Source organism: Polyergus mexicanus, unplaced genomic scaffold, assembly GCF_030449975.1.
Source record: "Polyergus mexicanus isolate NDT 795.1 unplaced genomic scaffold, iyPolMexi1.0 SCAF_3, whole genome shotgun sequence".
Classification (NCBI taxonomy): Eukaryota; Metazoa; Arthropoda; class Insecta; order Hymenoptera; family Formicidae; genus Polyergus; species Polyergus mexicanus.
This window is the reverse complement of record NW_027223323.1, coordinates 6,825,854-6,843,137: the sequence shown is the minus strand read 5'-3', so window position 1 is coordinate 6,843,137 and position 17,284 is coordinate 6,825,854. Positions and strand designations below refer to the sequence as shown.

At 36.6% G+C, this 17,284-nt stretch overlaps 4 protein-coding genes across 8 annotated transcripts; 2 read left to right on the top strand and 2 right to left on the bottom strand.

Moving 5' to 3' along the window:
- Positions 1 to 506: 506 nt before the first annotated feature.
- On the bottom strand, positions 507 to 2,982 carry Tmem43 (Transmembrane protein 43). 2 transcript variants are annotated; one of them, XM_070316677.1, is made up of 6 exons: positions 2,655 to 2,982; positions 2,379 to 2,552; positions 2,065 to 2,297; positions 1,627 to 1,927; positions 1,048 to 1,253; positions 507 to 921 (listed from the first exon to the last, which is right to left on the bottom strand). In XM_070316677.1, exons 1-6 carry the CDS (start codon positions 2,667 to 2,669, stop codon positions 639 to 641), a joined length of 1,212 nt encoding a protein of 403 aa, XP_070172778.1. In that variant the 5' UTR covers positions 2,670 to 2,982; the 3' UTR covers positions 507 to 638. The 2 variants fall into 2 exon arrangements, with proteins under 2 accessions (XP_070172778.1, XP_070172779.1); XM_070316678.1 differs by having other exon boundaries at positions 508 to 921; positions 2,379 to 2,576; positions 2,655 to 2,981.
- Positions 2,983 to 3,063: 81 nt separating this feature from the next.
- Positions 3,064 to 4,008, top strand: Mrpl23 (mitochondrial ribosomal protein L23). Its single transcript, XM_070316682.1, has 3 exons — positions 3,064 to 3,178; positions 3,503 to 3,782; positions 3,859 to 4,008. The coding sequence occupies exons 1-3, from the start codon at positions 3,165 to 3,167 to the stop codon at positions 4,006 to 4,008; spliced, it is 444 nt and encodes a 147-aa protein (XP_070172783.1). The 5' UTR covers positions 3,064 to 3,164.
- Ttll1b (Tubulin tyrosine ligase-like 1B) lies at positions 3,902 to 10,673 on the top strand. 4 transcript variants are annotated; one of them, XM_070316676.1, is made up of 10 exons: positions 3,954 to 3,991; positions 4,384 to 4,506; positions 5,120 to 5,251; positions 5,322 to 5,387; positions 5,600 to 5,778; positions 6,103 to 6,289; positions 6,374 to 6,575; positions 6,988 to 7,218; positions 7,423 to 7,532; positions 10,152 to 10,673. In XM_070316676.1, exons 2-10 carry the CDS (start codon positions 4,439 to 4,441, stop codon positions 10,186 to 10,188), a joined length of 1,212 nt encoding a protein of 403 aa, XP_070172777.1. In that variant the 5' UTR covers positions 3,954 to 3,991; positions 4,384 to 4,438; the 3' UTR covers positions 10,189 to 10,673. The 4 variants fall into 4 exon arrangements, with proteins under 4 accessions (XP_070172775.1, XP_070172777.1, XP_070172776.1 ...); XM_070316675.1 differs by lacking the exon at positions 10,152 to 10,673 and adding an exon at positions 7,608 to 8,725 and having other exon boundaries at positions 6,988 to 7,134; XM_070316673.1 differs by lacking the exon at positions 10,152 to 10,673 and adding an exon at positions 7,608 to 8,725.
- Arr (low-density lipoprotein receptor-related protein 6) lies at positions 9,725 to 17,162 on the bottom strand. Its single transcript, XM_070316672.1, has 11 exons — positions 16,848 to 17,162; positions 15,804 to 16,565; positions 15,202 to 15,596; positions 14,481 to 15,115; positions 14,155 to 14,322; positions 13,604 to 13,888; positions 12,283 to 13,519; positions 11,720 to 12,173; positions 11,197 to 11,485; positions 10,857 to 11,089; positions 9,725 to 10,532 (listed from the first exon to the last, which is right to left on the bottom strand). Exons 1-11 carry the CDS (start codon positions 16,924 to 16,926, stop codon positions 10,159 to 10,161), a joined length of 4,911 nt encoding a protein of 1,636 aa, XP_070172773.1. The 5' UTR covers positions 16,927 to 17,162; the 3' UTR covers positions 9,725 to 10,158.
- Between the last annotated feature and the right edge of the window lie 122 nt (positions 17,163 to 17,284).

The following is a 17,284-nucleotide window of genomic DNA, read 5'->3' as shown; positions in this document are numbered from 1 at the left end:
TAAAAAAAAATACTATCTAGAGAAGAAAAACTTGTAACGAATTCAGTTGGTATCATTGGGTGCACTTCCGTTTTTCGAAAGCTATTTTCGAAAGAGTATAAAGGATATACATATATGTCTATATATCTATATAGACATATGTCTATGTTAATAAAAAATTATAATCTGCACAAATATTTTTTATTATATATTATATTGCTTAAAAATGATAGTTAAAATATTATAGCAGCATATATTTTGCTAGATAGATCAGTAAAAATATCCTAAAATAGTTCATAATCACATTGTTTATATATAAATTTTACATATTTTACATAAAATATATATAAATACATAATTTATTATATCTTGTTATCATCAATTAGAAATTACAATTTGAAAACAACATTACACAATATATTTAATTAAATTATCAATACAATTTGTACTATATACGCATCTTAATGATGATAATAAATGTTCTAAACATCTAAACGATTGAAAAAAAAAAAAACAAAGATGAATGATCCATGAAAAGTATTATAAAAACAAAACTAACTTTGTATCGATAATTGCGTGTAAAATTGGTATTTATTATTGGCATTTAAAACAGAAGTACAGGAAGGAGATATATATACATGTATATATATATATATAATTTATAACCTTCTATAATTATCATGCTGCTGAGACGAAGATCCTGACGTCACTGTCGAATAAATAAATGGCAGAACGGATGCTAACGCTAAACAGAGACCAATTATCGGTCGATACCACACCCAAGCGAAGCCGATTACCAGTAAACTGATGGACATAGAAACTGACATAGTTAGAGACTCGACTGCTATTATTCCACAAAGAAAGGTCGAATTTAATATAATGGTTTTTAGTATATTTGCTAAACATGTTGCGGCCACAAATAGAATCAACCACCCAAGTCCTCTGTAATAGAAACAATGTTATTTGATCATATTGTACAATTTAAAAAATTATATTATTAATTAATTTAAAAAAAGATATGAGTTGATGTAGTGATATTTTTATTTATTTTTATCAAACATATTGTACCTAATGGTCCAGGTTCGCCAATAATTGTTCACATGCTCTAAATGGAACATCTGATCCACTGACATTTTGTGCTTTCGTTGAAGCAAAATCTCTTCACCATGAGATGCATAATATGGCTTAATAGTATCTTTCTCTAGCAAGCCAACCACTGAGTAAATGTCACCACTCTTTCCTGCATAAGAGAATTGTATTCTGATATCACCCACCTACAAACAGAGTTTACTGTAATAATAATTTAACTATAAAAAAAGGAACCAACACATAAAAATTTTTTTAAGAAATAATACAAATTGAAATGTTGATATTCAAGCATGATAAAATGTCAAAAATGTATATATGAACTAGAGATGAAACTAGAAGAGATGTAACTATGAACTAGAGATGAATATATATATATATATATGTATATATATATATATATATATATATATATATATATACATGTCTAATTTTTTTCGAAAGAAATTATGATAGAAGCTTTTTTCTGCTTAAAATCTTCACTTATGATTATTTAATTATATGTATCTTATTGATTTTTTCTTTTAGCTTTAAAAAAAAAACTTCTAATGAATGACATACTTGTGGATTCCATAAATCTGCACTATGATAATACAGTCCACAGTGCATCTTAATGTCCTTTCGTTCTGGTCTCTCATCACTAGTAATCTCCACAAAATCATTAAATTTTTTTTTCAGTTCCATGCTGAGCGTAAAGGCGCCGATCTTCACTTCGTCCGCGATCTGTATCTGACTCTTGATTGGCATTTCCTTTGGATTATGATGGTTGGTACGAATATAGAAATGGTCAGAGTCTACAAGTTTGTCTTTCCATTCTGTTGTGTAATAGTAGTGCTTTTCTTCCTCTGTTATTCCACCAAAACTAACAATAAGGGACAAAAGATTCAATTTTGAATATACGTTAATAAGCAATATAATGTTTATTTTATGTGCAATAATCCACTGATCAAATTTTTATTTTTGTACGACATACTGATTGCTATCTTGTATTATTCACACCTTTGTTCCTCCTCAATTTCAATCCACTGATACATTTGAACTCTTCTTTTTAATTTCACACTGGACATAACAACTCCATATTCTGGCTCGGTTAATGGTTCAAAAACCATCAAACGTCCCGATAGATGTATCAAGCGACCTTCATGATCAGGTGATAGTACCATTGAATTAGGAAGCACAGCAACATTGCGCAAAGCCTCGTCTAAAGAATGTGCCACTTTCACGGCTCTTCCCTTAAGAAAAAGAAAAAGAAAAACAGGATGCAGAATCAAGTTTTCGAGTAACGTAACAGAAGTACTATATCATTCGCAAACCTCATTCCAAAATAGAAGGCACATCCCAGTGGCAAACATGATGGATCCAATTATAGCTGTGAGCCACGATTGCCTAAACTGCTCCGAGATTGTCATTGGGATTTGATTCATGGAGCCAGTCTGTCTTTCTTGATTCTGGCGAAGTCTGTCTTCTCTCTGAGGCTGGCCATTTTGCTACAAAGCGTACGCTCCGCGAGTCTATCTTGTTCCATTAGTCTCAATATATAATCAATGCAAAGAATTAATAATATTTTTCGTAAAAAGAATTGTACTCACATTCGCGCGATACATCTCGATACCGGTCGTAATCTTGGAGTTGATGATGAGCGTAAAGGATCCTGAAGTATTTGTGCCACAAATTTTTACGTATTATACTAGATCACTATAGACCACTAACACAATGCCAAAGGTGATGCAAGGATATTTTCTGGATGGGTAGAATAATATAGGTTGGGTAAATGTTTAGAATAACACGCTCTACCTAGATTTTGATAAAAATCTTAATCGATGCCTTTGTAATCTATTCATTGCGGATTCTATCATATTTATACTGAAAGTGTCCAATTTTGTCCTGCAAGCATTTCTAACCGCGAGTATTACGTTCATATTACGTTATCGAGAGTCGGCATATCGACTGTCATGATACAGCATCCTAATACGGTCGAGTGCTAAAAGATGGCATTGATGTGATAAAATGGCCGAAGGTTAAAGCTAGAGTTTATCGGAGCTTTATTCTTTGTTGTTATTTGAATCCACGTTTTATATATTATTGTACAGTAAAAGAAAATGTCAACGCGATGGTAAGTCTCAATGATATTTAACGCGATAATTCTTGACGAGTCAAATTTAAAAAATGAAAAGCTTGTTCGATGTATGACTTAACCAAATTTAACCTAATTTTACATAATTTAATTCGTTATAATGTAATATTATACACATTTCTATCAGTATTATATATTAAAAATATATACAAATATTAATTAGTTAATTAATTATTTATATTGTATAAAAATATATTTTAAATATACGAGAGAGAGAGAGAGAAAGATTTCGCACATAGAATTTTATCATTTATTTTGTAATAATAATTATATGCTTTAAAATTGCTATGCAAATCGATTCAGGTATCCGTTGTATCAAAGAGGCAATCCTCAATTAAGAGTATTTTTACCAAACTTCTGGATGAAACTAATTGCGCCTGAAAGCAAGCAGCTTCCAAATGTGGTACAATTCCACTGCTCAATGGAAATGACTAAATACGACATACAGAATTACTTGGAAAAGATTTACAATATCGATATTGTTACTGTGAGAACGAGAATAGCAATGGGAAGGACGAAGAAGGATCAGCTACAGGGCTGCATTATTAAAGAGGATGACAGAAAAATAGCTTATGTTGTACTGGTTAGTTTGCAACCATCTCTTTGTTTTTGCAGAGAAGAACTTTAATAACAATGAAAATTTGGTTTGTTTCTTCTAGGCAAAAGACCAATCCTTTGTGTTTCCCAACCTATTCAAGGATAGAAAAAGTGAATTGGATGAGAAAACTATAAATGAATCTAAACAAGATTTGCAGGAATTTGTAAAAGTTAATAAAGCACCTGGATTGCCTGGTTGGTTTAGAATTTAGTATACATATATATATATATATATATATATATTTTGCAATATTTAAGGATTTATAACCAATAAACTGTATTTATTAATATTCCTATAACTCTTAATTATTAAAATCTTTAAATTAATGATGATAGATACAATTTTTGCATTATTTCTCGCTCATAGAACCTTGTTAGTGTTAATAATACTTAACTATTTTTAATGTATTATTAATGATATATTAGGTAATATAATTTGTTGTTATATCTTTCAAATTTCAATTTTTAATGCACATAATCTAATACAGGCTTTATTCAAATCCGATTCAAATTTCACGTTATAGTTATATCAATTTAGTACTAACAAAAAATATATTTAAAAAATTTGTAAAGCGGCCTCTATATAGATATTTAACAGAATCGACTGTATCGATCAAACAATGCCGCTCGCAATTTTCGAAAATGGCGTTGAACACAACCGCGGAAAGCAAACGGGCTGCGAGCTCGAATGCCTGCGCCGTTTACGGCAGGTAAATGACAGTTATAATGACAGTAACTTGATAGTTATTTAACCGTTTAATTATATTGCTCGAAACGATTAAAGGATCGTGAGATTCGATGATATTCGCCGTTTCGGAGATTCCTTTCGCTATTTTTTAAGCTCGATCTTCGGCACAAGCGCATTCGCGGAATTCATCCTTACTTGCCTTATCTGGACAAATAATAAAGATTATAATGGTAATGAGTTTATTTTAGTTTTTTCCAAACATAATTTATTCCACTTTTTATATTTTGTATCCCTTCTTCATCTCTATTACTTACAATCTCTCTATTATTATCTTATAATCTCCATTATTTTTGCAAACATGAGTTTAAAAAGTTTATATAAACTTTTAGTTTTAATTTATAAACATAGTACTGTGTTTTGGAATTTAAGGAGCTAGTCTATTTTCGCGATATAAAAAATTGATGATTTTTAGGAATTTTTTTTTAGAAGAATATAAATTGCTCGTTTTGTTGTTTTACATATGTTTTTATTCATATTTAAACGGTACGTCAGTATTTTTAGATCTTGGATATTTAGCTTTTTTAGTTTTGAGCAGCAGTTAGGAATATTAATGCTTGCGATTGTATGACGATTAGAATTCCTCTCATCGGAATGGATCGGGCGAGGATCACGTTCTGTACGGACGTGGACAAGTCTGTGATCGTGCATAACTTTGAGAAACGCGGCTGGACGCAAGTGGGTCCGGAGGATGATTGGAATTTTTATTGGTGATTATAATAATCGCGATAACGATTTCATTATTCTATATTTTTATTGTTACATGTGGATTCATCGTAGGGCTGTGACGCAATCCTGCAGAAATATCTTCAGCGTCGAAACCGGATACAGGATGGACGATAATCAGTACATAAACTCTTTTCAATTAGAAGTTTTTTTATTAATTATATATAATTATTATATATTTTGTATTATTATTAATAGAATTGAAAATTCAATCAAAGAATTTACTTGATTCTTATTTTTTTTAAATAGAGATTGCGTGTTGGAAAAAAATATCAAAAGTCTGTTGTATATAATATCTAGTTTTAAAAAAATAAGTTGTTTGATTGTGCCAGAATGATCAATCACTTCCCGAATCATTATGAATTGACGCGCAAGGATCTTCTGGTGAAGAATATCAAGCGGTATCGAAAGGATTTGGAACGAGAAGGAAATCCTTTGGCAGAGCGCGCGGATGGTCCAGGCAAATACTTGTACCTAGACTTCATACCGGTGACTTTCGTCTTACCTGCAGGTGAACCGATATTCTTCAGAGATATTAGATATTCGAAATAATACTTTCGAAATATATTACTTAATTAAAAAATATATATTTAGAAACTAGATTGTATAAAAAAAATCGCGTAGAATCTAATTAAAAATTCTACGATTTAGCGAATTTGAAAAAGAATTTTTTTATTTAAAAGATTTAAATAATTTTCTATAATTTTTTTAAGCGGTTTTTCTAAATATAAAAAAATTGTTATTAAATCCTCGTGTCTAATTTTTAATAATTTAACAAATTATATAACTCGTTTTCTCGCGTTATATACAAAAATAATATTGTGTTTTTATGTAGATTATAATATGTTTGTGGAAGAGTATCGCAAATCCCCGCAGAGTACTTGGATCATGAAGCCGTGCGGTAAATCACAAGGCGCCGGAATATTCCTCATTAACAAGCTGAGCAAACTGAAAAAGTGGTCGCGCGAAGCGAAGACCCCGTTCAATCCCAACTTGACAAAAGAGTCGTATGTTATTTCTAGGTAATTGATTGCTTAGGTTTCAATTATATATCTCAATAAGATTTTCAGACAGTAAAAATGACTAACAGTCTCTTCCACAATAAGATACATTGACAATCCGCTGTTGATTGGCAGCAAGAAATTTGATCTCCGATTGTACGTTCTCATTACATCGTTTCGGCCACTCAAAGCGTATCTCTTCAAATTGGGATTCTGTCGTTTCTGCACTGTGAAATATGATACCAGCGTTCAAGAGCTCGACAACATGTACGTGCATCTGACGAATGTGTCTGTACAAAAGCATGGCGTATGTATCGTATGCATTTTGTATGCTTATCAAATTGTTTACAATAATAATAGGTATATCTCGTTTCCTTGATTCACATAGAAATTTTGCAGTGCACATATTGTTTCTTCAAATCTCTTTATATCTCAAGAATCAGATAACATATAAAAAATTTTTGAATCAGAGACATTTTTAGGAGAATTAGATTATCCTGTTTAAATTTAATTGTCCTATTAATGAATTTGTAAAACAGTTTTCGAAATCTACTTTTGGAAAAACCGCTTTCAAGATTTTTTGATAGAAAAGTTTTTCTCTATCGAAGATAGAGAATATTAATTATATATATAATTTGTGTATTTTATCCATGTGTATGTGTGTTTATGTGTGTGTATATGAGCGTATCCAGAACGATCGTCGAATAAATAAATTTCAGGACGAGTATAACAGCAAACACGGTGGCAAGCTGAGCGTGCAGAATCTGCGTTTGTATTTGGAGAGCACGCGCGGTAAAGCGGTTACGGAGAAGCTGTTTGCCAACATTTCCTGGTGCATCGTACACTCGTTGAAAGCGGTGGCGCCGGTAATGGCAAATGATCGGCATTGTTTCGAATGTTACGGATACGACATCATTATCGATAACAAATTGAAGCCGTGGCTGATTGAAGTACGTGGTTGATCTCCAGCTCAAATTTGTCGCTCTATTTGATTATTATCAACGAAATTATTTATTTTAATTAATTTCGTTATCGTTATACTTTTTCATCGAGCCTTCCGCATTGTTTTAAATTTTTCAATCTTGCAAGCAAAAGCTTTGTTACAAACTTGAAAAATATTGAGCCTATTTAAATAGCTAAATTTTCGCTTTTAGGTGAATGCCTCGCCGTCTCTAACGTCCACAACAGTGAACGACAGGATCTTAAAGTACAAACTAATTGACAATATTCTATCGGTGGTTTTGCCTCCGGACGGTATACCCGAGTAAGTTACGAGATATTCATAACGAAAGATCTGAAATATATTTGCTAAATTAAATACGATTGGAACAATGATTAGCGTGAAATGGAATAAATCACCTTCTCCGGAAGCTCTGGGAAACTTCGAACTGCTACTGGATGAAGAATTGGCAGCTCAAGACGAGAGGGAGGGTTTATCAAACAAATATCGCGGTTCCTCTCTCAACAAATGGAAATAAATATCACCTTATCATCACCGTATCATTATTTGCTTCAGATAAATAATTGACGCGTTTAATGATTTATTCGATGTTTTTCTCTTAGTATCTGGCATTAAATAAAGTCATTACGACAAAATCGCTCGACATCCTCATCGTCTCCATATCGATTGATCGCATCGAAGGAAGGAAAAGAATTCCGGCGAAGATGTTTTACATTAACAAACAATTTTATTTTAGCTGTACAAATATGTTACACAGACAACGCGCGCACGTTTGTTAGCTGTGTGAAAATGTAAAAAATAATATGGACAGTAAAATTTTTCAGTCTTTCGCGCGTATGTCAAATGAAAGAGAAAGAATAATCATTGATCAGAACGCTTCTGTTCTCCTCAAGGCCATTTTGAAATCGCAATGCGAGGTAAAGGTCCTTGCAGATTTTGTACAAATATGATTATGTATATCATACAGGACTATCATATGGTTTATGGCACAGTTTCCCGAAAACGACGATTACGCTCAAAGCGCGTGTAACAAACGAACGGCAAAGTGAATGTGGAATTTTTCACCTGCGTGATTGTGTAAAGTGTAAAGGGATTTAGATTCCTCTCTTGTCGTCATAATAAATGCGAACAGAAGTTTGTGAAGCGGTGTCACATACGGAAGCCTTACAGATTCGATCTTTTCTGCATTAGTTTTTTCGTTCACTTAGTGTATATATCGTTTTCTTTACGCCAGGAACAAATGTATATGTATTGACTGACGATACGTCACTTTTTGCATATACATTATAAATATTGTACATCAAAAACGCATCGATTATTGCTAAGTTTACAATTAACTTAATAATCTCTGTTTACGTGATGTTTACAGTCTAGTTTATGTGCATGTGTGACTCTTGCAGATTCTTTGTAAATTCACTCTTTTTTACAAAAAACCTAAAGTTTTTGTAAAACTCTCTATAAAATTTCTATAACCTCTGCAAAGAGACTCGACTTTACAAAAAAAAAGCTAAGTCTTTTTGTGAAACGGCTAATTTTACAAAAAATCTGCAACCTTATATATGTATGTGATATCTCGTCGAGTTCGACAGTAAATATATTTCACAAGATAACGATGAAAAACAATCGAACAAACGAATGAAATATTAATACGAAAAATTAACAATATAGTAAAATACTATAAAAGGCAAGTATCGTTTTCTTATCGCAGCTATGTACTTGTTGAAAAATCTAGAAATATGATATATAAAACCGTAGGTTTCTTAGAGTATATAAAAAAATAAAAAGTGTTATATATATATATATATATATATATATATATATATATATATATATAAATTTAGCAATAAAATATATATGACGCAGCCTTTGGTTAACTGCTGTTGATGAAATTGCAGATAACATACAATTAATGCAATAATATAATAATAATAATAAGTCAAATTAATATGATATTAATAATACGATATATATCTTGATATCACAATTAAAAAACTGAACTACAGATAAATGCAAAGCATCCATAGATTAAAAAAAAAGAGAATATCTTCCTCGAGATATACTTATTACTTAATACTTTTCTGATACACTGCTTCGGATCATACTTTGCCTTATGTGATCGTATACTTTTTTTTCACAAATGTGATGCTGCATGTAATAAAGAAAAAAAATTACACTTAAAGTATGTATTTACAAAGTACTATGTAAGATAGAACGTTTCTTCCTCTGTACATCGAAAACTATGAAAATGCAAATAGTAGGCACGGATGGTATTATTATTATTATTATTATATAGGTAACTTACGCAAATAATATTTCCTCTATATATCAGTCTAAAAATCTTGCCTCGTTGGTTTCGAGTTTAAAACATTACAGACCATTATAATAAATCATGTAATATATATGTATATATGTAATATCAAATTATATATTACATGTTTATATAATAACATTACATATATAACTATAAAATAATTATAATATAAAATATCCTATCTAAGCTACACACGATTATTTTCAAACATATCTCAAGTTAACATTCAGTCAGTGTATTGCGATATGTTATTATCTTTCTGGAAAATTTTAATACGTGTGTCAAACTTTCAGTTGGATATTTAAAGCTTAAAGGAAGATTATTCATTGCCAATTTTTTTTTGCGTATAATAAAAGTTAAAGAATAATGAAAATTTTTTCCCCTTTAAAAAGGATCGTTAACGAGCACTCTTTCTCTCTTCCACATTATTGCTATAGGTCTAATTTTATTACAAATAATTTGAATTTTTGATTTCTGCCTAGTCACTCGTATGACTATCTTGATCGAATCTTTCGCGTGCGATGGTTTAATATCGGTTGATGAATAAGTAAAACGAGGGAAAAAAAAAAATACTGAAATCCGTTAAAAATGCTATTTGTCTCTATGTCTAGACTCGTCTCAAGGCACTGGCGATGGCGGCGGCGGTAGCGGACTAAAATACGTGGACGATCTAGAACTAGGAGACGGCGGACAACTGATCGCAGCATCGCTGTGATAGACGGAGCGCGGGGTAGGCGGCGGCGGGAATGGCTCGCTTTCATAACGGTAACGCGCCGGGTAATTGCTGTCCGACTCGTCGCAGACATCGGTGCTGCATGGAGTAGGCGGTGGCGGTTGATTGATACTCCTATAGTGTCGATATGGCTTGTATCGCGACGCGTTGCTACTCGAGCAACGTGTTGAGCTAGCAATGGTCGCCGGACTCGGCGGTGGGTTCAGTGTCTCCTGAGGATATCCACCCGCGGAACTTCCCCTGGTGGAGCTAGACGCGCCTGCAATGAGACAAGAATTGTTTATATAGACATAATTCTTGTAATATAAAATAATAATGGATTGATTGAAGATGTAATTAAGCGTATTTTAAGTATAAAAAAAGCATAAAACATATATCTACAAAAATAAAAATAAAGCGAATACGGTTAAGAACATATTATTTCTTAAAAAAAAAAAATATATATATATATATATATTTATTAATGTGAAAAAAAAAAGTTTATATAATTTTTGCTTTACAGGTACTTTAAGACTGAAATATACTTGAGTTGCAATTCTGTTAAAATTGTAGTTTTTTCTTAAGAAATTTAAAGATGCATTACCTGTGATGTGACTGCGATCGTAGCTAGAGCCAAGACTGCTCCCGTTCAGCATGGACATTCTTACAGTTTCCATCCCAGCTTTGAGGCCTCCCCCTGCTCCCCCGCCATCTTTCCTGTTATTTTTCTGCGAAGTGAACATTGGCTTCACCGCTCGATTATTGTTTGGTTTCGGTGATAATGGATCTCCCGCCGAATCATGCAATATATCGGGCAGACCTTCATTTCCAGTAAACCTAAAAAAATAATGATATGATATAATAATAATAATAATAATAATAATAATAACATATTAACAAATTTAATATATAATGCTAAATAATTAAATGTAATGCTAAATAACCTTCTGCGGCAATAATAGTAGCTTAAAACGATCGCGGCGATCACGATCACCACTATCAGAATAACGATGATGTAAGTCATCTTGCCGATTCTGAATCCATTCCGACGTACACCGGCACAAACTGACGATAGCTCGTCACTACCGTCGGCACAGTCGTCCCAGTCGTCGCACACGGCCCTCCCGGCGATACAGACGCCGTTGTGGCATTGAAATTGCCCGGACTCGCAACATTGCGCCTCATCCGATCCGTCCGGGCATTGCGGCGACCCGTCACACACAAAAGATATATCTACGCAAACACGAGATTTATTTCTCGATTTTCATGTGTACCTGAATTAAGGGACCTACTTTAAAGGATTAAAAAAATTGATTTATTTTTAAATTTTCTAAAGGTATAACGTTTAAAAAATATCTTTCAAATTTCATTGAAAAATTCGCAAAATTAACGGAATTATAATATTTTTTCGTACTACTAAAATAGACTGGGCCCTTAGTCAACAGCGAAAGACATATGTATATTTACCGATACAGCGGTTCTGACATCTAAACTGTTCGCGTGTGCACGAGAAGCATCCCAGCTCGTCGCTGCCGTCCGGACAATCAGTTTGACCGTCGCACTTCCAAGTGACTGGTATACAGTCTTTGCCTATGACCGGGCTTGGCGCAGCGCAAGTGAAATGGTCATTTCCGCAAGCAGGAGCCGCACGACACGTGCGACTATCGTCAGATAGAACCAAGGATCGCGGGCACGAGCAACGCGGCGACACCGAGGTGCTGTCGTCCGCGCCGATAGTGGTGGTGCCGATGCAGAAATGCGAGCAACCGCCGTAGTCGTTGAATGGGCTACACACATGGGTTTCCATGAGCGAGTCCTCTGGCGTGTTAACTGCGATGAGATCCGTGAGCGCGCGGCTTGTCGACATCAGCGCACTTTGTTTAATACTCGAGCCGGATGTCTTATCGACTCGCTGGACCGCCTGTTACCGATTTATTACGTTAAATAAATGTACAAATTCTGGAGGAAGGAGGGAACAATATTCACAGATACCAATAATAAACGCAAAATAATGAAATATTATTACTTACCTGGTCGCGATCGTACCAGTAGAGATGGTCGTAAAGCACAGCTAAATGGATTGGTGAACTCTGTTCAGTGGCAGTGGCCACCAAGATTCTACGATTGCTACCATTGAAGTCGGCACACTCAATCTGTTTGCCGTAAGCCCAATAGACGACATTCGTCGCGGCGTCGACGGTCAAGCCAGTCGGTTGCTCCGACAGCTCGCCGGCAATCATGTGGCGTTCCTTGCCATCCATCTTGCTGCGCATCACCCGCATTCTCTTGCCCACGTCTGTCCAGAAAAGCAACCGCTGCAACGAATGAATCGCGATATTACGTGGTTTCTCGCCGTCGCCCTTCACCACGACACCTAAGGCCGAACCGTTGTCCAAACGTGTGACATTGATGGCGTCATTCTCGCTACACGTCCAGAAGAGCAGTCTACCGAGTGGATCCAGCGCGAGATCGAACGGATGCCCGGCTCCGCCGGTGAACACCACGACCTTGCTACTGTGTTGCTGTTGTGTATGATTCTCGAGGGCGCGGCGGATCGACATGGTGCGCCCATCGATCCAGTAGACGTGCTGTGTCACCGGGTCAAATTCGATTGCGCGGATGTTCTTCAGGCCTGGCACACGCAGCACTACGTCTGCGCAATCATCCGCCTGATTAGGCAGGTAACGCGCTATCGCGTTGCGCAAACTGTAGATCATAAACTGCCGGGGCGCCATGCACGTCCGATTATCCGGTGATAATGTGTAATGCGTAGGACAGGCGCATTTGTGCGCAACAGAGACACCGTCGTTGTTCGGTCCCGGTAGAGCGATGCAGAGGTGGCTGCAATTACCGTTCGTGATCGCGCACGAGTTCCAGCCGGCCTGTCTCGATTCGTGGAACACCTTGAGATCCGTCACTGACTCCAGCTTGTCATGGAGTTTAGTTCGGTTCGCCCCGGTGAGTTTATCCGCCCGCTCAATATCATCCGTATTCCAGTCAGTCCAATAAATGTAATTCCGATACTGCGTTATACTGAAGGGATAGCCTATATCGCGTGAGATAATCACCTCTCTTTTTCGTGTAAGAAGATCGTAACAGTCGATCGCGGGCGTAGAAACATCAGCCCAGTACAGTTTGCGCGCAACGTGATCGAGAGTCAGACCGTTCGCTCGACCGATGTTTGAGACAGTCACCTGTCGTTGCGTGCCGTCCAATAAAGCTCTCTCTATACTGCCAAAATTACCCCACTCGGCCCAGTACATGTGGCTAGCGATAAGAAAATAAAGGTCAAGCTAGGCTCTATCGAATCGTGATAGATATTCAAAGATGATACAGACAATATAGACTCACCCCTTTGCAGGATCTAGAGCTAGAGACTTGGGCTCGATGAGGTTTTGCCATACGAGTACCTTCCTGCTACCACCTTCCAATCTGATCATCTCTATCCTACGCATGTTGGTATCACTCCAGTAAAGATTGTGCGCAATCCAATCTAACGCGAGACCTTCCGGCGATTCTAGGCCAAGATCGACCAGCCTTTCCATGTCCGATCCGTTCATAAAGGCACGTGTAATGGCTTTTATTTTAACATCCGTCCAATAAATACGATTTTCGAGTAAATCAAAATCCAAGGCACTAGAGAAAGCAAAACAAGTAATATAAATAACATATTTGTCTATTAAGAAATACAGTTAAGATGCAGAAAAACAGCACATTTTGTTATTATATACTAAATGGCCAATATAAAAATCCATCTTTAAAAAAAATTACAATTGCTTTGAAAATTCTTCCTTTGCAGAAAATGTAGATTTGCTCTTTTTTATATATATAAATAAACATTTTAATACATTTTACATAATTTCATCTAAAAATATTCAATTAAGTGTTCCAGATGTACTAACCTGGCTTCTTTGATACCAGTGACAGGTATAATATTATCGTTATTGGTATTCTCGATACTGATTCGGCCGAGGTTCTCTCTCCTAGCATACACCAAAAAGGCTTCCGGCACGATGCACGTACGCTTGTCTTTGATTAATTCGTAGCCGATCTGGCAGGCACAAACATATCTGTAAGTTTAAAATTACAATTACAATTAAAGTTACAATTTCTAAATATAAAATTCACGATACGTAAACTAAACATTTTATTCATTATACATATATATATGCGTGGAGGAAGATGTTGCCAAGAATTTTTCATACAATTCTAACAATATCCATCGTACCTGTTGTGAGGCTTGTTAAGACAAAGATGGCTGCAACCGCCATTGTCGCGAGCGCACGGCGACTTGCTGGTGCTTAATCGGCCGAGATGTATGGCCTTCAGTCCCATTACATTAGGCACCTGGTCGACGATGACTTCCCGATCACCGCCGGTGAGTTTATGCGCCCGATCAATGCTACGTCGCTGCCAATCAGTCCAATACAGATAATCGCCCAGCAGACTTAGACCGAACAAGTGCGGCAGATTGTCGGTGATAATCTCGCGCCGATCAGTACCGTCCATATTGGACATCTCGATCTTATCGGTCTTGGCGTCGCACCAGTAGATTTTTTCACGCTCGAGGTCCAAAGCAATGCCGTTCGGCCAGACGATGTCCTTAGTGATGATCGCTACTCGTCCGGTACCGTCGAGATGGCTGCGCTCAATCTTGGGCCGCTTCTCGTTCCAATCAGTCCAGAACATCAAGCCGTGCTCGGGCGCGACTGCAATCGCCCGCGGCTCGATGAGATCTTCGTTTACTAGCACACGCCGATAGGTGCCGTTCAATCGTGCCACCTCGATCCGATCTGTTCCGGTGTCGGTCCAATACAGATTGCGGGCGATCCAATCTATCGCGACTCCGTCCGGATTGACCACCTGTAGGAACCGTAAAAAAATAGTTGTGAAGACAAAATATGAGATGTGAAAAAAAGTATTATTTCCAAAAAGAAGAATGTTTAAACCTCCGCGACGATTACATCTTCCTGACCCAATCCGTCCAAATAGGCGCGTCTGATGGCGCAAGCCTGCTCGTCGGTCCAATACAGCATTTTGTCCACTGAATCGAAGTCGATCGCGATCGCATGCTTAATGCCAGTGAGCGGCAAGACAAAGTTGGTGTAATCGGGCGAATCCAGGGATATTCGACAGATCTCGTTTCGCTGAACGATCAGCAGCAGCTCTTGCGGTCCCTTGGCGCACGTGTAACGGTCCAGCAACTTAACGCCCGTAGGACAAGCACAACTGTAACCGCGCTCTCCCATGCTTAGTAAACATAGATGGGAACAATTGCCATTGTTCACCCTGCAGGGATTATCACTGTAGGGCTGTCTTCTCACATCCCAGATTTCAATATCTCCTAAACAGCAAAGTATGAATTATTAATATATGAAAAATCGCAACAAACACGGAAAAGATATATTTGCTGTATACAGTCTACTGATTTAAATATTAAACGTTATCCTTGATTCAAAAATATGCTAAGCATAATTTTAAAGGACAAATATAATGTGTCAATAAGAATTTTAGTAAATACTTTCTCTCAAGATATTACATATGAGTGTACCAGGTATGTATTCGCCGTGAAATAACTCCCGCGGATGTGATTGCGATTGGCGCATGTCGAACGTATGGATACACCAAGTTTTCCAATCGGTCCAATAAAGCCGATTTTCGAAAAAGGTGATGGCAAACGGATATTCCAGACCATGGCCAATTATTGTGCGTCTACTACGACCATGGTAATCCATCACGGCGATGAATGACAATCTACCGTCCGCCCAATAGATGAGTTCGCTTTCGTAATCCACCGTTAGGCCATTCGGCCAGAATATGTTCTCGGACACGATTACCTCGCGCGTACTTGGATCACCATCCATGCTGGCGCGCTCGATTTTGGGTATGTCGCCCCAATCGGTCCAAAAGAAAAGATTCCGCATCGGCGCCAGAGCGATTGCGCGCGGTTGATAAATGTCCGTCCAGAAGAGCACCTTCCTGTGATGACCATCGATACTTGTCACTTCGATCCGATTCTTTTCACCGTCCGTCCAATACAGCTTGCCTGTATACCAATCACAGGCAAGACCATCGGGTGATATCAAACTGGAGTTCACCACAGTTATTTTCTCGCCTGTATACGTGCCATTGAAGAATGAACATTGTATCATCTCTAGACCACTATCTGACCAGCAGATCAGCTCGCGCTCATAATAGAAATCAAGTGCTGCGCCTTCCGACAGATCTTTGACAACAACACTGACTTTGTTATTGCGAGACACATTGGCCATTCTAATATCCTTATGTGTGGCAAAGATAACCATAGGCGAATCTGAAAATGATAACAATAATAGCTATTTATTAAAATATTAAAAATATTAAAAATATAAAAAAATATTTTAAAAATTAAAAAATAAATATTTAAAAAAAGCACGCATAATTCGAATAATAAAATTACATAAAATATACAAGTCGAAAGAGTAAGTAAACCAATTAGTATATAAAAAAAAAAAAGAAAATCAGAAATATAAAAAAAATGTTGAGTTTAAAAAAAAAAGAAGAAAGAGACAAGAACTGATAGACTAATACATACGCAACAACAGATTACACTTACCATGGCTAGAAGACGTGTCGCACCATGAAATCCAAATGACAACAAACAAACCACTCCACCAGATCATGGTATGGGCCATTTTAAGTGCATAGTTCACGTATCCTTCCGAAATATCGGTACTCAAAAGTTGGCACGGTCGCAACCACGTATCATCTCGTCGTCGTCGTCGCGTGGAAGATAGAAGCGTCTCGAAATAGCGCTACGTCCACCTTCGTCGCTTCCTCTCCAGCCATTCACGCGCGACGAAAAACCAAACAATCGCATACCATCGCCATATATCGTGCGACGCGTTTCGAACCATCGAACATATTACGAACACAGATGGTAGAGTCGATGGTCGATGTCGATATCCTGGGACCACTGATTAATCGGGCATACTGATTGGCTATCGAATAGAGAACTTGTAGGGTCCCAAGAAATGTCAAGCTCGGCAACTT